At 41.8% G+C, this 24,703-nt stretch overlaps 5 protein-coding genes across 5 annotated transcripts; 3 read left to right on the forward strand and 2 right to left on the reverse strand.

Annotated features, from left to right (window-relative positions):
• Positions 1–12,781: 12,781 nt before the first annotated feature.
• IAQ61_000998 (uncharacterized protein) lies at positions 12,782–16,847 on the forward strand. The gene is made up of 2 exons (XM_066094920.1): positions 12,782–13,244; positions 13,330–16,847. Exons 1-2 carry the CDS (start codon positions 13,117–13,119, stop codon positions 16,685–16,687), a joined length of 3,486 nt encoding a protein of 1,161 aa, XP_065955228.1. The 5' UTR covers positions 12,782–13,116; the 3' UTR covers positions 16,688–16,847.
• Positions 16,848–16,994: 147 nt separating this feature from the next.
• IAQ61_000999 (uncharacterized protein) lies at positions 16,995–17,963 on the forward strand (the record flags this gene model as incomplete). The annotated part of the gene is made up of 1 exon (XM_066094921.1): positions 16,995–17,963. One exon carries the CDS (start codon positions 16,995–16,997, stop codon positions 17,961–17,963), a length of 969 nt encoding a protein of 322 aa, XP_065955229.1.
• A 481-nt stretch (positions 17,964–18,444) lies between these two features.
• On the reverse strand, positions 18,445–19,014 carry IAQ61_001000 (uncharacterized protein; the record flags this gene model as incomplete). The annotated part of the gene is made up of 2 exons (XM_066094922.1): positions 18,445–18,818; positions 18,882–19,014. 2 exons carry the CDS (start codon positions 19,012–19,014, stop codon positions 18,445–18,447), a joined length of 507 nt encoding a protein of 168 aa, XP_065955230.1.
• A 648-nt stretch (positions 19,015–19,662) lies between these two features.
• Positions 19,663–20,451, forward strand: IAQ61_001001 (uncharacterized protein; the record flags this gene model as incomplete). Its single annotated transcript, XM_003841242.1, has 1 exon — positions 19,663–20,451. One exon carries the CDS (start codon positions 19,663–19,665, stop codon positions 20,449–20,451), a length of 789 nt encoding a protein of 262 aa, XP_003841290.1.
• Positions 20,452–20,521: 70 nt separating this feature from the next.
• On the reverse strand, positions 20,522–21,343 carry IAQ61_001002 (uncharacterized protein; the record flags this gene model as incomplete). The annotated part of the gene is made up of 1 exon (XM_003841241.1): positions 20,522–21,343. The coding sequence occupies one exon, from the start codon at positions 21,341–21,343 to the stop codon at positions 20,522–20,524; it is 822 nt and encodes a 273-aa protein (XP_003841289.1).
• Between the last annotated feature and the right edge of the window lie 3,360 nt (positions 21,344–24,703).

Genomic DNA, 24,703 nt, shown 5'->3' on the forward strand with positions numbered 1-24,703 from the left:
AAGGAATGCTTAGCTAGGTAGTCTTGCGCTAAGTTAGAGTTAATTTAGGGGTGTAACCTATCTAGGGTAATTATTACTTGTAAACAATTATCCCTTTAAGTAGTCTTAAGGTTAATTATATCCTGTTCCCTTCTACTTAGGATATTAGCTTAGGCGTTATAAGATCTAGGAGTATACTTAATTTAGAAGTTAAAGGGACTTATAACCTCTAGCTATCTAGCTTGCCTAGCACTAAGGACTTTAGTAGATATAAAGTACTCTAGTGCTCTATAGTCTATGTATACTCTAATAAGGTGCTAAGTACTTATTAGGTTAGTACGCTATTTCTTAAAGGCGCAGATTATTGCAAATAATTCTTTGTTATAGATTTCCTAGTTAAGTTTAGAACTAGTAAGGGTCTAACTAAAGAAGGATATAGGGTACTATTTCCTATTAGGATGCTCCTGTAAGAGGATAGCTGCAATAACTCTATTAGAGGCGTCTATCTCTAGTTTTAGAGGGTACTTAGGATAGAAGTAAGCTAAGCTTAGGATTGCTAGCAGGGCATTCCTAAGCTAGTTAAAGGCTTATTAGCATTCTAAAGTCTATACAAATAGGGTAGCAGGGCTCTAGAGAGCGGTTAAGGGCTTAGCTATCTTAGAGAAGTTTTCTACAAATTGCTAGTAGAATCTAGTAAATCCTAGGAAGGACTTTACTCTAGTTATTATCTTAGGAGCGGACCAGTTTCTAAGTACTTTAACTTTGTTAGGATCTACCTCTAAGCCTTTATTAGTAAGGATATATCTAAGGTAACAGGTATAGGTTATATAGAATTCGCTTTTCTTAATATTAGCCTATAATCTAGTAGAACAAAGACGCTTAAGGACTTTTTAAATATAGTCCTTGTAAGTAGCAAGGTTTTTAGAGTAGATAAGGATATTATCTAGATAGGTGATGTAGAAGTTGTCTAAATAATCTATTAGTATATTATTTATATAGCGCTAATAGGTTGCAGGTCTATTACATAGCCTAAATAGTAGGACTTTGCATTTATAGGCACTATACCTAGTGTAGAAAGTAGTGTACTCCTCTAAGTTAGGGTCTATTTAGATCTTATTAAAGGCAGCACAAATATCTAGCTTAGTAAAGATTTTTGCTTTAGCTAGCCAGGATAATAGATTATCTATGCAGGGTATTAGATACGCGTCCTTTCACGTTAAGCTATTAAGCTTACAGTAATCCACACAGATCCTAAGGCCTCTATTTAGCTTCTTAACACACAGAATAGGAGAGGCAAATAGGCTCTAACTAGTCTTAATAAAACCTTTCTATAGGTGCTCTTGTATATATTCCTTAGTAGCCTAGAGTTCCTTAGTATTTTAATAGTAGAGGGGACTCTAGTAGTTTAGAAGGGGTTCCTCTAGGACTATCTTATAGTTGTAAGGCTAGTAGATTAGAAGTTTGTTAGCCTTAGCCTTGTTAAAGACGTCCTAATAGGAGTTATAGTTAGATAGGAGCTTCTAATCTAGCAGGCTATAGTTAAGAGTGTCCTATTTAGATAGGGTTTAGATCCTACGCTTAATCTTATATAGGCTAGTAGTAAAGAATTTATTAGAAGATTTTTTTATATTAAAATAGAAAGCATTAGTAGAAATAGTAGCAATTTAGAATTTTGCAGGTAGGGTAACAGTTAGCAATTAGACTAGGGTAGGTAGCGTAATAGGTTTAGTAGCAGCCCTATAAGTAGCTAGAATTTTAAGTATACTACGTATCCTATTAATTAAACTAGGACTATTTTAGTTCTAGTTCTCCTCTTAATCCTAAAGGGCGTCTCTTTGTAAGATATTATAGGTAACTAGAGTAGATAGCACTTGCTAGTAGAGTTATACTAGAATAGGAGGTGCGGGGTTATAGGTTAGAGGATATTTCTCTAGCTAGATTAGTTAAGATTTATCTATATTAATTAGGATTTAGAACTATTTTAGCTAGTGTTGTCTAATAATATAATCCTAAGAACCTAAGTTTACTATTATAAAGGGGTAGTTATAAATCTTTTAGCTACTAACTATTATATAAAGCTAAATATAGTAGGTAACTAGTAAGGAAATCTAATCCTAGAAACCTTTAATAGTAAGCTTATATAGTAGCTTTTAGACAGGTACCCTAAGTATAGAAGAGATATTATAATTAATTTTTAAATTAAGAAATAAATAACCTTAGGCCCTAGTATCTACTAAAGCGTTTAGGTAAACACTAGATCTATTAAGGCACAGGGTTATACGTGCAAGTAAATAGGAACTAATAAATAATTTAGTTAAGGAAAGGTTTAACAGGTTATATTAAGTTAGGCCTAGAAAGGAGGATCCTCCTAGGCGTTGTTATTTCCTGTCTAATAGCTATCTAAATTAGTTAATTTAGCAGTTTCTTCTTCCTTAGAATTCTTAATAACCTATTCTATATCTATAGCTTAAATCCTAGGGGGTTTAGGGTAGTTACTAGAGAAGTGCCTAGGCTTTCTATAATTATAGCAAGTTACTAGGGTTCCTATTATAGTAGCGCTAGGAGTAGCTAGTGTAGTAGATAGGGGTTAATTATTTTAAGGGGTAGTGCCTTATTATTATAAGTAGGGTATATAAGGTTTAGCTATTAAAGGTCTATTATAGGGTTTCTAATTAGCATCTAAATAAGACTAGTTTCTAGAGTATTAGAAGGGGGTTAGTCCTTTTCTAGATAATAGAGTAGTCTAGGTAGGAGTTAATAAGGTAGGGTATAGGTAGTATTCTATATTAAAAGTAGTAAGATAATTTACTATAGTCTTAAAATTATTATGCTAATTCTATTAGAAAGCAAGGTTTAGCATCCTTAGAGAAGGTGTAATCTTTATCTAAAGGTAGTAATACTACTCTAATTAGGGTACTTCTCCTCTAATAGTAAGACTCTAGAATTATAACTTAAAAGTAGGGAACGTCTCTATATTAGTTATATATAGGCAGTTAAATATAGTCTAACTCTTAGCTATCTTATTTCTAGTAATAAAGTAAGTTTAAAGGAGGGTAATTATTTCCTTAGCTTTTTAGAATTAAAGACTTAGGGAATTAGATAGGTAACGTGGCTCTAAGTATTCTCTTGCTAGTCCTAAGTAGTGTCCCTAGACTAACACTATCTAAGCTCTAGAAAAGGGGTAGTAATTAGTATTAATCTCTAGCCTATCCTAAATAGATGCTTACTATTATCTAAAAGTAGGATTAGCACTATTACTAAGTATAGAGATATTTAGCATCTTTTTAGATTATCTCTTAGCTTTTATAGTATATACTATAGGGTTTAATATAGAAGCTAAAGACTAGCTAGGTTAGGTAGTACCCTATATCTCCTTATAGAGGGAGGTGTTATATAACTAATTAGTAAGTTACTTAACTTATTCCTCTAACCTCTCCTTTTTAGATAGGGTTAATATATATTTATCTTTAAGGGAGGTGTTACTTTAAGATTTCCTAGGAGCACGAGGTACCTTAAGGGACGGATAGGAAGCAGGTCCTTCTAGGAGGGCGTTATTAATTAAGTCTTCCTTATCTAATTTCTTTCTATTAGTAAATAGGCTTTTAAAAGTAGCTAAACTAGATGCCCTTCCTTTGCCTTTATCTAATATTTTATAGTTAATAAGAATAATAAATCTTTTCTTTTTAGGGGGTTTAGTTATAGGAGGATATTAGCTTTGCCTCTAATTCCTCTAGGCTTTTAGTAGTCTCTAGGTCTCTACCTTAACGCAATCTAACGCGATTTTTCTAAAGGTAATCTAGCACTACCTATAGGTCTAGAAGTCTAAGCCTATAGGCTTTAGTTATTAGAAGTTCTAATAGCTATTCTAACTATAGAGTTGCAGGGTTAGATAGCTACTAGAACTAAATTAGTAGCTTAAAATAATAATAAGTGCAATATTCTTAAATACTATTACTAGCTAGGATAATATTCTTCTTATAATATAATAACTTAGGTAGGTAGGGCATCTAAAAGGTATCCTGTTGCAGGAGGGATATCAACCGGATCACGGAGCATCTTGATCCGATCAATCCCGATCAATACCCCTGTATGACCCACTATCTGATCGACTGCCAGCTTACTGCCAAGTGCCCAACAAAAAGCAGGAGCTCTGGTAAGGAAGGTTTACCAATCATTCACCTTCTGGTAAGGGTAGCTGAAGCTCTATATATATGAGTCCGATCGTAGTAGATACAATCCAATGATCCATCTCCCAAATCATTCCTGACCTTAGTGATCCAATTTTCCACATATCCTATATAACTTAAAGGTATATAGGAGTGCGCGTCTATATAGAAAAGGATAAGATTCCTACACCTATAGGTCTTGTACAAAAGGACAAGAAGAATATACCTATCCTAACTATAGGCGAGCTGTTCTCTATATACATTAGTGAGTCAGGCCTTTATTAGGCCTGACTTGGCATAGAGCAATAGGCAGGCAATTCTGCCTTATTGTTACACTCTTTATACTAGTAATAAGCTTCTACTTTTATCTTATAATAGGCTTAAGAGTCTAATTTATCTCTTTAATCTTAAAAGCTACTTCTTTTTTCTCTTATATAGTCTTAGGGTACTAGATATAGTATAGGCCCTTATAATTATAGGAAAAGTAGCCCTAGAATATAAACTTAGAGTAGCTCTTCTACTACTTATAAATAATAGTCTTAGTAAAAGCCTTATTAGGTTTTCTTTAGATATAGTAGCTACTATAGTAGTAGTTAAGTATAATAGAAGTCTTATTAGACTAAATAATATTCTTCTAGTTCTTTAAAGTCTAGCCTTAATAGGTAAGATACTACTTAAGTCTCTCCTATTTTATCTTCTTTATTAACCTAGGCTTCCTTATTAGCTTTATCTTATTATATCTAGCTACTTTTAGAACTTTTTATACTATAGTAAATAATATATTATATTTATTGTTATAGACTGGCCTTAAGGGAGAATGCAATAAGCGTTGATAATAGTATTTAGTATCTTAAAGGAGAGATAAGCCCTCCACGCCTTTTTATAGGTGTCTAGTGTGTTCGCTTAGTAGTGGTGTTAGACTTGGTCTGTCTTGTGTTAGACCTAGGCTTAGGCATAAGCCTAAGTCCTTTACATACCCCTAACCTTCCCCTATAAACTATTGTGAAATTATCTTTCTAGGGGTTTAGGGTTATATCTTTGTCCTCTACAATCTATATTAGGCTTTATTACTATATTTTTTTAGTTTTGTTATTATATCTTTGTGTTCCTTCCTAATTTGTAACAGGCCTGTATATTAAGTAATACGCGCGCGTGGCGTCTATACGCTTATTTTAGCACCCTACTATAAAAGTTCTAATATAGCTATCCTACCCTACTATAAATTTCCTAAACTTACTTTATTATATAATAGATTTTCCCTACTAATTAGCCCTTTCTCTAATCTTTTTCTATTAATCCTGCCTATCTAGTCCCTATTATATCTTTATCTATAGCTACTAGTGCTAGTAGTAGGGATCTACTATAAGGTAGTTAGACCCCGCGCTAGGCCTACTAAGACAAGGTGCGTACTTCTAATATTCTCCCTATATTTCCTACACTAACTTTTTGTTTAGCACATATCTCCCTAAACCTAGTTACTTAGTAGCTTTATTATTTCTAGTAACTTAGATAATAAGGAATATAATAGTAGCTTTATAAAGCCGCTTCCCTATAATTAGTATATTAACTTGCTTTATCTCTTTAGTAAGTGTAACTATTAGGAAGGTAGTAGTAAGTTCCCCTTAATTTTTATTTTCTTTATAGCAAGTTCTAACTATATCTAGGGTGCTTATACAAGTCCTACTATTATAGCCACAAGACTTATACTTAGTTAGAAGCTATCCTTGCTAATAATCCTAACGTTTGCCAAGCCCTCTATAACTAGCTTTAGTTTTATTATAGTTACTAGGAGGATTGCCTCTATATTATAAAGAAGGGGACCCTTAGTACCTTTATAGGGAAACCTACTAAAGGCACCTATTACTAGTTTATACTATAGTTCTACTAGCTTTACTATTATTTTAAGGATCTTATATTAAGGGCTTAAACTAATAACGCTGTTGCTCTACTTGCCCCTACTACCTACTTACGCGCCTATAACTAGTATTAGCTTAGTACTATTATTCTATCTACTACTAGTGCTCTAGTATTTCTACTTTAGTCTACTATTACGCCTTTATATAGTAGTTATAGTAATAATAACATTATATAGCTTACTACTACTACTAGTATTACCTTCTAGCGTATTAACTAGCGTATAAATAAGACCTAGACCTAAACTAACCTTTATATTAATAGGCTTAAGAGCGCTGCTAAGCGCACTAGCTAAGGTATTAAGACTCTTATTATTAGTATTAGTTTTCCCTTATTCCCTTTATATCTATTCTAATATTTATTTTCTTTAGGCCTAGGGTGCTACGCGTTAGCAAGCTATTAAAGCACTACCCTCCTCCTAACACTACTACTACTACTACTTATACTTATTAACTAAGTTGTCCCCTACCTACGCTACACGCAAGCGTTACTACTATTACTAAGAGACGTAGAGGCATTAGAATAATATAAACAATAGTTTAGGGGGGGCTAGGGGGGGGTTAGTTATAGATAGTAATAGTATAGATACTACTACCTAATTATTAGCTATATTATAAAACTTTAGTAGTAGGGCACTTACTTAGAGTATTATAAGGATAATTAAAAGATATCTCTAATACCTTTCTACTTCTTAATTATAATAAAGGTCTAAGTTATTATTCTAGTTTTCTTTTACTCTTACTTCCTAGTTTTTATATATATTAGGCTATTATTATATATAGCATCCCTATACTATTCCTTAAACCTATCTAGAGCCTTAGTATCCTATACTACCTCTAGTAGGTGCTATATTAGATTAATATACCCCTTCTATTTTACTAGGACTTAACGCTTTCCTTTTCCTCTTATATTCTTTGCATAAAGGATCTCTTCTACTTCCTATTTATCTAGCGTTATATCTTTATTTTCTAGAGTAACTATTAGACCTAGTTATAAGTCCTAAAGCTTCTAGCTTAGTAGCAGGTTATTAGTAGCTCTCTCTAGTAGATCTACATGCACAGTCTTATGCAAGCTCCCTAGTAAGTCTAATACTACTATAAGTAGAGTAGGAACTTCTATTACTTTATACTTTACCTATAGCTAGTTAAACTTTTTACTTAGTTAGTTTATCTTTATATTGCGTATTGCAAACTAAACTATATTACCTTTTAGGAATTTTTTAGCTAGGTATTAGGACTAGTTTATTACTTCCTATTATTATTACTATTAGAATATAATAGTAGCTTACGCTAGCTCTATACCTCTCTATAGGTGCAATAAGAACGCTACAGCCTCCCTATAAGGATTCTTAGGCTTTACTAGTAGTAATATTAACTTTTATAGCGTGTCTATAGTATACCTATTTAAAAGTAGATTTAGGCTAATACTAGTTATACTAGAGTCCCTATTATTAAGTGTAAGTTAGTAGGCTAGTAGGTAGTTAGGCTAGTTAGTCTGCTTAAAGCATACTATTATACACAGCACTACCTACACTTCTTGTTTTGCCTACTCTATCCCGCCGTCTATCTAAGGGTAGTATATAGTAGATAGTAACTAGTTTATCTTTATTATCTAGTATAATATTATCTAGAAGGATCCTAACTAGTCTAAGCCTTAGTTAGTAATAATAGAGGATAGGAAGCCCTAGAACCGCTACTAGTTATCCTAGAAGATCCTTGCATAATAATTAGCTACTATAGAGACTATTGCTTTAAGCTAAATATATTTAGATAATCTATTAGTAATAACTAATAGGTACTAAGGTTTTCTATTATCTTTTACAGGTAGGTTAACTATAAAATCTATAGATATTTAGGACTAGTATTATAATATAACTAGTATAGGTTATAACAGACCTTATTAGCGCCTCTAGGAGATATAAGCACTATAATAATAGTAGTTCTAAATATACTACGTAATATCTCCTAATATTCTATCCTAATAATAGTTACAGCGTAGTATTTAAAATATTATATTCTTTCCTAGATATCCTACTAAACCTAATTTATATGCTTGCTATATAATAGTAGTTATAAGGGGTTCCTATATTAGTAACTAAATAACGCCCCTCTAAAGTAAAGTACTATGTACGCTAATTATATAGTCCCTAATCTATTACTTTATATTAGCTAGAACTAGAAAAGACCTAGCGCCTTTCTAAACTATATTAAGACGCACTTAGTATATCTTATCTTCTAATACTGCTTTGTCCTATAGTATCTATATATATAGGTTAGTAAAAAGGCTAGCGCCCTTTAGTAACTTAGACGCCTCCTCTACTTCTAACACTATAACCTAAATTAATTTAGGGCGTATTACTAACTATAGTATTGCTTTAAAGGAGTTTAAGTCTTATAGTTACCTGCTTAAAGTATTAGGTTATCCTATAAGATAGCTAGGTCTATACTATAGGATATACTAATATTTTAAAAGTTCCTCTGCCTAGTAGCACTATTACTTGCTTAAGCTTTAAAGGCTAGTAAAGTACTTTAGGTTTTTATAGTCCGTGAATATTATAAATAGTTTATAAATGCTTTATAACTCTACTAACTAGCTTTTAAGACACTTAATAATAGCTAGTAATTCCTTATTATATATAGTGTAGTTTTATCTCTCTAGTATTAGTGCTATAGAGTAGTAAGTAACTAGATACTAGACGCCCCTAACTTTTTATAATAAGCAACCCCTAAGAGTATATCCTAAATAGTTAGCTTCTAATAATATTTCTTTAGCTAGGTCCTATTATATTAGTACTAGTCTAGATATAAATACCTTTTTTAGTGTATTAAATATACTCTATTCTTCCTCTCCTTATTAGAATAGGGTATCCTTCCTAGTTAGTTAGTTTAAAGGTGCTACTACTTTAGAAAACTTTATAATAAAATCGCGGTAGAAGTTAGCAAAACCTAGAAAACTTCTTACCTCTCTTATATTTCTAGGGGATTCCTATTCCTATACTACCCTAAGCTTTTTAGGGTTAGGTCTAAGTAATTTGCCTGCCTTAATAATATAGCCTAGGTAGCGTACCTCCTTAATACTAAACGCACACTTCTCTAAGTCTAGGTGTAGTCCTACTTCTTTTAATAGTATAAGTATACACTTTACTTTTTCTATATAGTTAAACTAGTCTCCTCCTAAATAAATTAGGATATTATTAAGGTAGGCTATTATATATAATCTAAGTAACTCTATAAGTGTAGTATTAATATATTATTAGAAAGTAGATAGCGCACTACTAAGACTAAATAGATATACTAACTATTTATATAACCTAAACTAGGTATAGAAAGCTATTAAGGACTTATAACCTTCTACTATTCTAACTTTATAAAAGGTAGTGCAAATATCTACTTTTATAAACTAATTTACCCTAAATAGTGTGCGCAAAGTTTCCTTAATAAGTAGTAGTAGGTATTAGTCTAATATTATTATGCTATTAAGTATCTAGTAATCTATATAAAGGCGCTAACTACCTAATAGCTTCTTTACTAGTAATACTAGAGCTCTAGCTATAGAAGAGCTTGCTTAGATCTAGCCCTTATCTATTAATCTAGTAAGTTATATTCTTAGTTCTAGTAATTAATTATAAGATATAGGGTATAGGGGACCCTATAGGGGGTTAGGCTAGGTTCTATCTAGGAGAGTTATTAACTAAATATAGTAATCTATACTACCTTAATAGGCTAGTAAACTACTTGCTAACTCTTTATTAAATAGGTCCTTAAACTCTTGTAGTTCTAGTAGCAACTTTATCTTTCTAGTTTTATACTTAGGCTTATAGGGAACTATACTATTAGTAATATAGATAGTATATATATTAATAGGACTTCCCTTATTAACACTTCCTAGATATTTTATTAGGCGCAAGTTATATATTACCTATAAAATATCTAGTATATTTATTATAAAAATTTATATCTATATATCTTCCTATTAGGGTCCTTAATTTAGCAACCCTACTATAACTAAACCTAAGATAATAGAGATATAGGTAGGATATAGGCGTCTCCTACTCTCTTATACTACTATATTTCCTACCTTCCTAATTATTAATTTGCCTTATAGAATATCTATAATAACGCCCTCTCTATATAGCTATAGTCTACCTAGTATTAGTTAATAGGAGAGACTAGGTACTATATAGGCTAAAAGCTAAGACTACTAACTATCTAAATTATAGTCTAATACTACTAACTATAAAATTCTTATACCCTTAGTAATTCCCTAGGTATGTTATAAGGGTTGCAGGGGAATATCTATAAAGTTCCTACTAACCTATCTTACTAACTTTTCCTTAACTATACTAAAATACTAGCACCCTAAATTAACTATTACTTACACGTTCTCTACTCTACCTAGGAGGAGGGGAATAAAGAAAGGAGGATTATTTAACCTAGCCTTAATATCTAAGGGATACTTAATAGCCTCTACTATTAATAATTCCTCTATTATAGTGTCCTCCTTATACCCCTAACTTAGCCTAAAGTTAGGGGTAGCTAGTTTCCTAAATTAGGGCTGCTTGCTAATACTATAACTATCTTAACACCTACTAGTTATAGTAATAGGGTATTAGGGTATACACGTATAAAATAACTACCCTATCTATACTAGGTGTAGACCTTTGCTAGTTTCTATATATTAAATAGGTCCTATAGGATCTAGTTAGGATATAATATTAGTAGTTTAGTAGGTGTACTTAATAAGGCTGCTACTTCTACTATATTTATATTACTATCCTAATCTAAGTTAGACTTCTACTAGGGTTCCTTAGACTTACTAGCCTAAAGAAAGCCTAGTTCTAGAGAGGCTATTTTAATATCTACTATAATTATCTTATATTCCTCTATAGCTATATTATAGTTTATCCTAGAGACTCCCCTATTAAGGGAAACTAAGCGTATATAACTATTAAGAGATTACTAAAGTTATAAAAGCTTCTATTTATTATTCTAGTATAAACCTCCTAACTATATAAGGAGCTATATAAAATTTATAAAGAACTTTATAAAAGGCTAATTTTAGCTTTAATATAAGTGTTCTAATATAACTTAGGCGTGCTTCTACCTATAATAGTTACTATAATAGAATACTAGGTAGTTAAGAAACCTACTTATATCCTAATACTTATATATACTATCCTTAAAGTATAGTACTATAGCGCGCTAGACTATAGGTAATAACTAGGACTAAATATATATAAACCTTACCTCTTTATCCCTAATAAAGACCTTATCTATATATAGTTTAAACTCTATAGTTATTTACTAAAAGAAGAAGTTTGCCTTAGTGCTATTATATAGTAAGCTAACTAGGAAAGGTTTATAATATAAGGTAGAAGAGGGTAGAGGTAGTATATTATTAAACCTAGTAGGCTTAGAGAAGGGTTAGGATAGAATCTAATTACGTATTTCCTTATTCTATTAACATAGTATAGCTATTATAGTAGAGTCTTAAGCCTATTATTCTATTAATCTATAGACCTATTATATTAGCCTTTCTACTATATTAGGTTACACCTAGTTATTCTAAATATCTAGCGCGTCTATCTCTTATTACTATTATAGTATATTTAGAAGAAGATACTAAAATATTATAGACTAGCCTTAAGGGAGAATATAATAAGCATTAATAATAGTATTTAGTATCTTAAAGGAGAGATAAGCCCTCTATACCTTTTTATAGGTGTCTAGTGTGTTCGCTTAGTAGTAGTGTTAGACTTAGTCTGTCTTGTGTTAGACCTAGGCTTAGGTATAAGCCTAAGTCCTTTACATTTATAAAGACTAAGATTACTAGCTATATTAGTATAGCTCTTCTCTCTCCTATATTTATTTTAGCGTACTTATAAAAGAGTAGTATTATAGATAGTATCTTACTTATAAGGGTAGCTAGTATAAGGGGCGTCTTTAAGGTACTTAAGAAGGAGTTTTATTATAGGTAAATTAGGCTTAAAGCTATATTAGTAGGCTCTACTATAGATTAAGTTAATAGTGTGTAGTAAAATACCTATAATAGTACTAATTTAGGTAGTAGATTTACTACTAAAAGGTAACTTTAGAGTTATAATAAGCGTATAGGTATAGGGATTAGTATTAGGAGCTATAGTATAGAGTAAAAATACTAAAAGTTTAAGTATATAGAACTATTACTACTACTATCTATAGCTTTAAAAATAAGTTTATAGGCTAAGAAAGTTAGGCTAATAGATTAGCCGCTAATAAATACGCTAGCAAGAACTTTTGAAAGTCACCTCCGTACACAAGGCCTACTACTATAGGACAAACTATGTTGGGCGCGCCCACTGGTTCAACCGCAGCCTTGCTTCCTCCACCACGCGAGGGCCACGCTGCATAGTGACGGACGATGCATGTGCATGTGCATGTGTTCTGCCATACATGGGACATGGGTACACAGTGCAACAATGGTAGCAGTAGTCATAGTGGATGTTAGTGGATAGTACTTGCTATACAAGTAGTGCGTGTGCCTCCCAATCCAGCCACTTGTAGGTACCGGTACTCTACATGAGCTACTCCTACATACCGGTACTGTATGCAGGTCAACAACTGCGAGGCCCCGATTCTTATCAACAAAAGCCACCACATTGCCAAGTGGCCCCCGCTAGTTCGCTGCACGGCAGAAGAGAAGTGGAATCAAAGCTGGAGTCCAGGCAATACCAAGTAGCATTGGGAAGGCTGGATGGCGAGGTGGACCGCAGAGCGCCAAGAAGGGCTTGTACTCACGGAGCAACTACTTGACTCTAGGGACCGTGGTAGGCCTACGGGTAACCCGCTGCCTAGCTGCTTAATGGGAACTGCCCGCACGCCCGCAAACCTCAACCTCGCAAACAACACGGCGGCGCCCGCCCGGCACACTGACAAAACCACCTGCAGCGCGACGAGGCCGCCGACGCCTGCACATACACATACACACACACACACATACACACACACATACACACACACATACACACACACATATATATACTATACGCACACGCTCACGGGTCGCCGCCGCTGTCGCCATGTTCTCCGATCCCGTCTCGTCGCTGTACTGGCGGCCTCCTGATGTCGCCCACTATGACATGGAGGCCCTTTTATTCTCCTCGTCGGGCTGGCTACGCACTGCCTGCGTCGTGTCGGCCCTCTTCTGGTACGCAGATTCCAGTCTCCACTCCACTCCACTCTCTTCACCCTCCCAATTCCCCCCTCCCACACTAACACGATGCCGCCTCTAGGGTCGCCTTCCGCGCCTACCAAGTCCTCTCACAGCCCGTAGAAAAACTAGTACAGGTGCTCGGCCTCGAAGTCCCCGTCGCACCCCTCGTCTCGCTTGCGGGCATCAAAGCAGATGGCGTGCTGCTCCACTGGAAACCGCCAGACCAGCGCGCCTCCGTCCTCAAGTACGTGATTCGCATCAATGGCATCGACATCGGCGACATCTCCCCCCAAGAGACCTCGGTCACGATCGAAAACCTACAACCCGACCATCACTATACTATTCGCATCGTCACACTCAATTCCTCAAACTTCCAAGCCCCCAGTGTTCCCATTCGACTACGGACTCTGCACGCCGAAACCGAGCAGTTCTACAATCCAAATGCCCAGCGTGACCCCCAACCCACCACCGAGGATGCAGACTTCACTCCAACGCCCATCATTCGACCGAACAAGAGCCTCGCCGACGTAGTCCCCTCCTTTGCGGCGCCTATCATGACCCGCGAGCACAGCAACAGCACCGCGCGCAGGCGGCCCGACATGGGACGACGAAACTCTCCAGCTTCGCAGACGCTTGACCAAGCTCGCTCCGCTCAAGAGGCCGTCGAGGGCCCCGATTCCATCCGACAACTGACCGAAAGACTCGATGCACTTCGACGTGAATTGGACGACATGGAGAGGCAGATTCAAGATGAGGATCAGGAATTCGTCACCCAAAAAGCCATATTGGTCGACAAGCGCGATGAAAAAAAGGCCGCCTTGAAGGAAAAGGAGGATGCCAGCCGTGATCTCAGAAAGGAAGTCGCCACCCTAGAGCGCCAGAATGCTGCTGCTCAGGCGAAACGGGTCCAACATGAAAAGCTTCTGCGCCAGAAGGAAGCCGAGCGTAAGAAGCTCAAGGACGACATGGCCAAGTGGACCCGCGAAGCCGTCGAGTTGCGCCAGGCTGCTGAAAGCATCAAGAAAGAGCAGGCAGAGTACGAAGCATCCTCCAAAGAACGGGTCCAGGCGGCAAAGAACAAGTACGAAGAGGAGCTGCAAGTGAACAAGTGCATAGAGGAGGCAATCCGTGAAAAGGGAATCCAAATCAAATCGCTCGAAGAAGAGAGGCGGCGTCTAGAGGAAGGTCAAGAGGGCGGAGAGGCCCCAGACGGCACCGAAAATGCTGAGAAGGAAGAGGATAATCGCTGGAAGATGACACTGGGTCTGTTGCAGCAGCAATATGCTCAGGCCTGGCATCTCTTCACGGAAGCAGAAAGAGCCAACCAGGAAGCTTCCCATCAACTGCAATACATGCAACAACGTCGCATGAGCCAACCTCAGCTCTTCTCCCAACCGCTTGCTGCAGAAATGGGCCCTATGCGGAATAACAGCCAACGAGCACGACCTCTTAGTATGCGCGAAGGGCTCCTCTCATCCGCTACGGGCGGCTTTGTTCACACTTCGTCTGCACCTTTTAACAGCATTGGCGCCACCGCATCTCCACCTTACCCCACGACCACACCATACTTCAATCCAGTGAATGGCATGGCGATAGCTCCTTCTCGCACCAAGAACCTGTCCATGTCCCAAGCTGATCTAGAAAGTTTGACAGGCGGTGCACCCATGAGCCCAACGGCGGGCTCGCTGCTACCTGCCGACCTGTTTGGCGATGATTTCGGCCAAACCGAAGACGAGGACGAGGACGATTATGGGCCGCTGCGAGCACCTTCCCAGGATCCATCACCACACCTACGGAATGTACTTCCCGGCCTAGGGGCGCCTGGCACTATGGATCGTATGCAGGACCCTACTTCGCCGGCCTCACCACAAAGTCGATCGCAAAGTGCCTTTGCTAGTCCACGGGAAAGTGCCCATGATTTACAATTCTACCCCAACAGCGACATCAACAACAACAATAGTAATAACGTTGATAGCGACAAGCGTTCTATCCGTTCAACCTCGAGTAGTTTTATGAACAATGCCCAGGCGAGCCGTTTTGGCGGTTTGTTTGGCCTCAACCGTGCGCGTGGTAAGACTTTCTCTGATGAGGGGCCTGCTCTGGGTTCCTTGAAGCCTTCGCAAAGCCAGTCGCTGCCTCGACAGGAATTTGGTCTGGATGGAAGTGGAAACTCCCGGCGAAGAGGTAGTCACTCTGAAGGGGCATGGTACGACTCGTTCATTCGCACCAAGACCCAGCCTGTGGAATCGCCAAATAGTTCCCAGCATGTGGCTACGCGCAAGCGCCCATTTAACATGTTCGGTACCAAGGGTGACCCATGGCTGACATCCGTGCTAGGGTTGGAAAGACCGTCATCACCACGACAAGGCTCGACCAAATCTGGGGAAGGAATGGCTCTGCCACGACCGTCTACGGAAAGCCAAAGTCAGTTCGGATGGAACGCGAACGCCTTTGGTGCTAGGAACAGCCCTCTCGGAGTTGACTGGAGCATCAACAATACTAACACTACTTCGTGGTCTCGTATGCCTTCTCGTCGGCCCTCGATCCAGCATGGTTCTTCTGCGAATCTGATCAGTGAAGACATGATGCATGACGATGTGTTGGACTTTCCTTCCAACACTCGTTCTCCCACCCAGGCTCCTATTGGAACCCGGCCTCAGTCGTCGGCCTCGTACATGCCTGGACAACTGTCAGCTTCTTCACTGCCACCGATCCCGCCCACGCCGCCAAAGCAGCTGAACCCCGCGGCAGCAAGCTTCAACATGTTTCAGCTTAAGAGAAACGAGGAAGAAAGGACGGAGAAAGCCAAACGAGCCGCGGAAAAGGCTGCAGAGAAGGAGGCGAAGAAGGCCGAAAAGGCGGAGAAGAAGGAGGAGAAGGCCAAGCAAGCGAAAGCAGAAAAGGCAGCACGCCGTGACAACAAGCACACAACCTCCGAGGCCGGCGATTCTCGTGACACCACTTCTCCACACGATTCCCGCATGTCCCGTGACACTCCTTCCATCTCCACCGCCGACATGTCAGAAGGCTCACCTCGCGAGTCCCTCGAACGCACCGTTTCACACGCTGCTTCTGAGAACGCAGGATCGATTGGCAAGGAATCATTCATGCAGAAACTCACGCGCAAAGGAAGCACAAGCCAATTCCTCACCTTTAGCAAGAAGAATACTCTCTTTTCCAAGAACAAGGGCAGCGACGTGCCAAACACGCCCGATGAAGCAGATGAAGATAGTGGCTTCTTGGGTCTAGGTCGAAGCACGGAGTCGATGGGGAACAGCCCGAACATCGGAACGCCAAAGGACAAGTCGAGTATGCTTAGCTGGGGCTCCATTAAGCGTATTGGGAAGAAGGACAAGACGCCGAGTTTGCATGAAAGCGTTGCTAGTGAGGCAACGGGCGATGAGGAGGATGTGTTTACTGAGGGCGCCAAGGCATAGACGTAGCATCCATCCATTGTAGATGTGAGGTGGCTTTTGAAAGTCACAAATGCATTTTTCCGTTCGGTTTTGATGGCTGCGAAGAGAACACAAGTGATGACACCCCTGGAATATGACGACGTCCCCTCATCCCCAGACTTTTCAGCCCTGCAGACCAAAAGCAGAGCCGCAAACCGGCGCTCGGACTCCCGCGTCGCACCTCTCAGCTTCACGACCAACTCTACCTTCTTTCCACCTTACCTCACCTCACCACCCCAACATTCACTCGCTCGCGCACAGCGCACGCCGCACACTCATCTAATCCACCATGGCTTCCCCCACCGCCGAGCCAATGCAGAACGGCATCTCCACACCACCGGCCACAACCACGGCGCCGCAACCAAGCCCGCCCTCGCAATCAACCCAACAACCCACTACCCAACCCCCAGCCTCACAACTCACAAATGGCACCTCGACCGCCACCGCAACAACGACAGCAGCAGCAGCAGCAGCAGCAGCAAGCACAAAAACACCAACGACGACCAACATGAATCCCCCTTTTCCCTCAACCTCGCTCCTCGACCCCGGCACCTCCAAACGGCCCCGCGACGCCCGCCTCATCCACCTCATCCTCGCCAACATGGGCGTAACGGCCTACACCGAACGCGTGCCCCTCCAACTCCTCGATTTCGCATACCGCTACACCTCCTCCATCCTCACAGACGCTATTTCCTATGAGCCTCCAACCGCCCTCGGTACCGCATCCTCAAACCATAAGAAGCGCAGCAACGCGGATAAGCACAACGACGATGATCCCAGCGGCGGTGGCAGTGGCGGCGGCGGCATCAGTCTCGCAGCGCTACGTACAGCGGTCGGCGCGCGCGCAGCCACGCAATTTAGCGCACAGCTGGGCAAAGAGTTCATGAGCGAGATTGCGAGCGAGAGGAATCGCATTGCGCTGCCGCGTGTGGAACGCGAGTTTGGCATCCGATTGCCGCCCGAGCGGTACTGTTTTACGGGAGTAGGGTGGGGTGTGCGCGGCGCGTGGGAGGAGCTGGAGGACGAGGAGGACGAGGAGGGAGAGGCGGGGAGTCAGGCGGGCGAGGAGATGGATACGGGAACTGGAGATGCGGTGGGATTTGGGGGGCCTGTTGGAGGGGAGGGGGTTAATGGGAGGGCTGGTGCTGGGACGCAGGAGGATACGCAGATGGGAGGTATGGAGGAGGAAGAGATTGATGAAGACGAGTTTGAGGAGGCCATGGGGGTTGCAGGGCCCGATGGGGGTGGGGGTGCGTAAGGGGGGGGTTCGGGATGTCGTGGCGAAGGGATAGGCGTGTTGGGGATCTTGGAAAGATCATATGCGTGAGAGAGAGGGTGAGAGAGAGACAGTGCAGAGCACCAAGGATCGATGGGATACAGCTATATTGATTGCATTTCAAGGCGTTTTCTTCTTCTCCTACCTGTTCGTATATACACATGGCCGGAGCAGGCCTTTCGGCGAGAAACCATCTAATGGACCTGAGCTCAGCCACGTCGTTTTCTCCTCGTTTTCTCTTTTTCCCTCTTTCTGCTCCTTCATCTTGCGCGGTATTGTGCTTTTTTTCTTTGCCGCGGCGCCCCTGGTTCAAAGGATACCGCGCCCGCAAACGCAAATGCAATACAAAGCATTACTCAAACCCCAATATCTTACAAACAAGCTCCAGCAGCCGGACATGTCATTGACGCATCATACCCATCGTGTACACAGCACGCTGCAGCAACCCGACCATGCACCCACCCTACGTCCCCCTGTAAACACCCCCCCTAACCACCCCCCTCTCATCCCTCCTATTCTCCTCTTTCCTGCGAATCCCTTCTCCCCCAGCCTCCCCCTCACCAGTAGCAGCACCCACCTCAGCCTTCCGGCCCACTAGCCTACCCTCCTCATCCAAATTCCACCATTCCTTGTGCTTGTGCCGTGCCTCCTCCACCCTCCTCTTATGTTCCTCGCGCTCTGCCTTGCGCTCCCCCGCCAGCGCAAACCATTCTTGCCGCGCGGCGTCCATTTCGGCTTGGTTCTGGTATTGCAGCATGCAGCTGTTCATGGCGAGGCGGGGGGCGCGGCAGGCGTAGATCATGGTTAGGGTGCGGCCGAGGGCGCACTGTGCGAATGCTGTGCCGGGGGAATGGGTTAGTCGTTGGAGTCTAGGGTGGGAGGTGGGAGTGGACAACGAACCTTCAATCTCCTTTGCGCATTTCGCGCGTACGTTCTTGTAGTACAGGTCTTTTACCTGTTGTTCTTGCGGGGCAGACAGGGGCGTGGGATTTGTGGGCGAGGCATTCGTCCCGATTATCATGCGGTCGGCCATTTGGACGGGATACTCGTTTTGCTCGGGTTGCGATGCTGGGAGCAGGGCGTGTGGGTTGGGTTTCCCTTTCCGTCCGGTTGGGTTCGAACTTCGGCCTGGTCCCTGGGCCGGGGAGGGGGTTAGAGGATTAGGGAAAGGTGTTGGGTGGTGGTGGTGGTGTTGTTGTTTGGTAAGGATGGAGGCTGGGGGAATGGGTGGAGGTGGCCGTGGGGTGGGAGGGCACAATGGGCAGATGGAGATTGCGGAGGGCGTGCGGAGCTGGGGACTGTGGTGGTGAGATGTTGAAGATGCTTTGTTGGTTCGGAGCAGGGCGACTTGCCGGGGTGGTTGGATTGGGAGTGGGATTTTGGGTCAGAGGTTTTGAGCACGTTGATTGCCCGATGTGGGATAAGCCGAGGTTGGGGACGAAACTCCGGCGTCGAGGACTACCTATGTGGTGCGAGCACATGCAAAGGGCTGTTTTCTAGACTTGCTTTGCTCCCTCACTCTACATCCCAACTTTGCCGTTCGAAAAAGCATCTTACAGTCGAGGTTTGTGACACTTTTCTAGTCATTATATGCTAGCGACAGACATCTATAGCCTCAAGTCTTTCTTGTTCAAATCCATTCAACTTTCAACGCGTCTGGCGAGTTCTAAACATTTCCACTATGAAGATCGCAGACCGGACATTCATCATCAGCGGAGGAGCATCAGGCCTCGGTCTGGCCACTGCCCGCGCCCTCCACGAACAAGGCGCCTACGTCTCGCTCCTGGACCTCAACGCCGACAATGGCACAAAGATCGTCTCAGAGCTCGGTACACGCTCCAAGTTCTTCGAAACCGACGTTTCAGACACAGAAGCCATCGCAAAAGCTGTGGCCAGTAGTGTAGCCTGGGTCAAGGAGACAGGAAAGGAGATTGGAGGTGTGGTTGCAGGCGCTGGCGTTGGTCTACCAGGCTTGATCGTCGACAAGAAGAATGAGCCACTGAGCATAGAAAGCATCGATTTTGTGCTGAATATCAATCTTCGGGGAACTTTGGACTTGATTCGCCAAGTCGTTCCGCACATGACGACCAACACGCCTTCGAACCCTGACGGCTCCCACGGTGTGATTATCATGATTGCTTCCTCTGCTGCATTCGATGGGCAGATGGGTCAAGTCGCATATGCTGCTTCAAAGGGCGCCGTCGCGAGCCTGACTCTCCCTCTTGCGCGCGATCTATCCAAATACGGTATTCGAGCTGTAACAATAGCGCCGAGTATGTTTGACAGCGCCATGACGAAAATGATGAGCGACAAGGCCAGGAAGAGCCTGCAGAACAGCATGGAGTTCCCCAAGAGAGCTGGAAAGCCAGAAGAGTTTGCGAGACTGGTGGTCGAGTGTGTGGGCAATGACATGTTGAATGGAACAGTGTTGCGATTGGACGGTGCCATGAGAATGCCCGCAAGGTTGTAATGTTGTTGATTGGGTATCATAGTAGCTGTACTTTCTCAATATAATATTAACGACTTGACCTGGGTACTCTTCAACGTTTCCTCTCGCGAATCTTGAACTTGACACCATTCTTGTTGACCCCTCCAACTGTGTTATTCATCTTTGCTCGTTGGGCGTCGAGTTCGTTTTCCGCTGCAGCGAGCGCTTTTTCCCGCTGCTTTGCTGCGTATAGCTTCATGACGGTTCGTGATTGTGCTCTTTCCCTGTCTTTCCGGAATTTTCGCGCCTGCATCTTGGCCAATGCCTCCTTCTCTAGCTGTTTCTTCGAAAGTGTGTGTTTTCGTGGCCCTGAATTATCGTCATCGTCTTCCCATTCGTCATGCCACTGTTCTGGTTCTGTTTGCCCTGGAATCTCCTGTCCATTCCCAAACCAAGCCTCTGGATCAAATTCCTTTTGCTCCTCCTCATTCTCTACAAACACACAATGCTTGCGCCTGTTTGTTGCATCTTCATCTTTCACCGCCCTCGCCTCTCCCTGCTCCTCAAGTATCAGCTTCTGTTCCAACTCTTCCCTCTCCTTCCTCGCCATCTGCAACATCGTTCGGATATATCCAGCATCTTGTGTCTTCAACAGCTTCACAACCTCGGTGCTCAACGCCTGATTGCCCCGATCCACAACCTTCTTGCCTTGCTTGTCCACTTTTGACGACATCATCTTGAACGAAAACTCATCGGGATTCCTGTCGCGGGCCTTTTGGCTCAGAATCTTGAGTTTGGCCTTCTTGGAGCGGTGGTCGGCGGCGCGCAGCTTGTAGTCTTTGCGCTTCTCGAGGAGACCCCATTTCTCGCGCTCGACGGGCTGCGCACGTTCTTTGTGGTTGCGCCGTTGGACGGCATTGCGCATGGACGACATGTTGAGTGTATATGTGGGATGTCGCGGTTGTGGAAGAAGATGTGCAGAAGAAGATGTGCAGGATCACCAGAAATTTTGGCGGAGCCTCATATGCCAAGATTTCGAGGCGCTAACGTATCTAACAGCCTAGGGTCTGGTCCGCTCAAACCAAAACCTCTGTTATACCGGTAACATCAACCACATCTTGCCTTGGACGTAATTGGCGCGCCACCAAGATCTGCCGATCTGTATAGATACGAGTCGTAATTTCAGATTCAGGATGTACTCGTGACGGAAGTGATGACCTCAGTGAATCATCAGCTGCGAGCTCACTCAGATACGCAATATATGGTATCTTATTCCTGCAGTAGAAGGAGTAGCCCAGGTATCTACGAGAAACTTAAATACACTGTGTATATTGCGTTGTATAAACCGCTGTACCATGTGGTATGTTAAGCAGAGTTCCTGAGCTGATTTGATCTTTACCTTTCCAAAGACTCTTTCGTTAAGCGTCCAACTCCTCGTAGGTAGCTCGTCTCCCTAAACTACCTATGGCAGTCATTTTTCCCTCTGTCTGACTTCAGGCACACTTATATGAATGTTGTTCGAAAATCACTTCGATCTTTCTAAAATTGTTGCGATTGCTTGCACTGGTGGATAGGGCTGCATAGATGCAATGTGGTAACATGTGTACATACCATATGAGTTAATCGTCATGCACTTCTTCAACAACCGCCTGTAGCACGTTCAGCAGTGACGATAAAATGATAGCGGCAACTATAGTGGCATTAAAAAGGTTTTCCCCTAGTAAAATTGCCGTATTGATTTGTTGATGGATTTTAGCGGAATTGTATATATGGATGTTTCAAGCAAAATGGGTTGTGGTATTAATTTTACGCAATGCGCACCTGTGCAATAGGCGCAGCTCTCTACATTACATTTAACAAGTTCAGGCTCTCTGCTTATCTTTTGCCTATGAGAGTATACCGTTATATAATAGCCGGAGCACCGATCTTGGTCATTGTTGGATATCAAATGGTAAATCCCGTCGAGTATTTTATAAATTCACGGTTGCTTTCATTAGATGTTGAGTATGACACACATATAAAGCGAGACTCTACATACCATATCGCACGAATTAGGGGGGTGCTAAACAAACGTGGTAACTAAAAGCTTTACCTTGTTGTATATCACTGGATACTACCACGGTACATTTCATCCATTACCATGCATAAATAACACATCTGTCCCAAAGGAAGTAAGCTTTTTCTGCAACAATATATAAAGAAACCAATCACAAGCTTATTATGAGAGCTTTTTGCCGGACGCATTCTCGCATAGTAATTTTAGAATTCACATCCGCATATAACCCATTATTAGGGATTCTGCGTAGTTTTTACTTGCTTGGTCCAAGTAGAAGCACAATTATGGCTTGAAACTAATCTATCTGTCTATAAAAAGACCTTATTTAGTTCTTATTCGAAAATATGTACCGTAACACGCATGTCGGGGGTGTTAGGTGGTAAAAGATGATTTAGCAAGTGTCAATCTTGTACCAACCAGCCAATGTGACAGTGTTGTAGTTATGATTTGTCACTCTCATTGTATTGCAATTGCAGTGTATTTAAGACGTGAGATAGTATGCCTTGTTGCAGTATTTTCTGGAGTAATCGGTAATTTTATTACTGGGTATGGAACCAGGTCTACTCGCACAAAGGCTACACTATAGCGCTAGCATATACATCTTGTTAATATGAAAGCTGTTTCCCAAGAAATGCATTGTATTAATACACTGTGGCTAAAATTCCCTCAAACCACAGCTTTTGCAAAGTCCACATGCTGCTCTATAGGGTGAATGTTCTATCATAGGTTTACAAATGATGTAAGAAGGTGCAGCCTGAGTATATACCTACCGGCAAACATATATGCATAGGCATTATGTTGCACGTCATGTCAGTCATGACGTGATAATAGAGATGCTAGTCTCGTTGTCTCTGCTTGCGCCTGCACCGTGTCTTCTTCATATGCACCCAACACAGTCGCCCCTCGGACCTCTTTGCACCCCTATATCGGAGCCTCCTGGTAGTAGATGTATTATTGCATTAATATTCATAGCAATTTTCTAGGAGATTTAAGAATATATGTGTTGTTTTTTGCAACCATGTTATATACTCCACATGAACTCCTCAGCTCAATGGTGAAGGGTGAAGGTATTTTGTACATCGATGATGGCTGTACGCCTCAGACAATCTAACATGATCTTGAAATGATTCTAGACGGTATTTGCAAAGTGACAGCTGATAATTGACTAATTTCCGTAACCAAGTGCATCCGATATATGTCAGTCACGTTCGACTTTGTAGCCGGCCCCCAGAGAAAGAACTATCGGTCCGTCAATAAGATATCAATCTAGAAAACTTCACCCTGCTTCGAGATAGCGGAAGCAACCGGAGGTTCCATTGCAGAAATTTTGGCCACAATGATGCGTCCAAACCGGACTATGGCTGGGGTGGGTATACCGACATTTTCGGTACACACCGGAAAGCGGCACGCCGGTGTAGTGAATGTGTACGGTAGAATCGAGACCAGACTATAAACGCTGTCAATGTTATACATTATCCGACGTCGTGTGATGTTGAATGACTTTGATATCTGGGGTGAGTCAAGATTGCGTTGAGTGAATGTAACGGGCATAGTTACTCGACCTTAGTTAATTCACTAACGACTGGTTGGATGACCTTCCAAATGGGTTGTGGCCACGGTCAAGCTCAAAACAATCGGCAAGCTATCCGTATGGTTTGCAGCTTGTATGTAATATTTCAGTTTCGCAAACTTTTCGAATTCAGTGTACTTTATGGTTTTGTACATGGCCAACCTATCGCAGACTATTCATCCAGCACCAAGGCAGACCTGTTCATTACACTTTTATCGTCTAGCTATGCTTTTTGCTTAGTTTATGTCGCCGGACATGCCTGATAACCTGTAATACCGTGGCCGTTCACTGCGTGCTTAAGTGTACTTGCGGAATCTGATATTGAGCTGCCTGGTGCCGCGCAGACTGTAGAGCAGTAGGACAAAGCCGATTAGAGCAACTGGGGAAATTTATTTGATTACGAATAATACGTCTCGGAGTTTCATACAAGATTTAATACAAAGTTGAGACAGCTCGTTTCGGCCGGGGCAACGCCGAGTTGCTGCGCCCCAATCGGCAGGTCTACCCACAGAACCACATGTTGGCAGGTCAAACATCTAGCGATTCCTGGTGCTATCTTTGTCTTTGAGTCAATGAATGCATTCTAGGCCTGGACAGGCGTCGTGTGTTAGTGGCGGTTTGACTGGTTTAGTCCTGTGTTGGTCAGACCCTTGTGGAATCAAGGGTCT

This window comes from Plenodomus lingam, assembly GCF_022343315.1.
Source record: "Plenodomus lingam strain CAN1 chromosome Unknown contig_11, whole genome shotgun sequence".
NCBI classification, from domain to species: domain Eukaryota; kingdom Fungi; phylum Ascomycota; class Dothideomycetes; order Pleosporales; family Leptosphaeriaceae; genus Plenodomus; species Plenodomus lingam.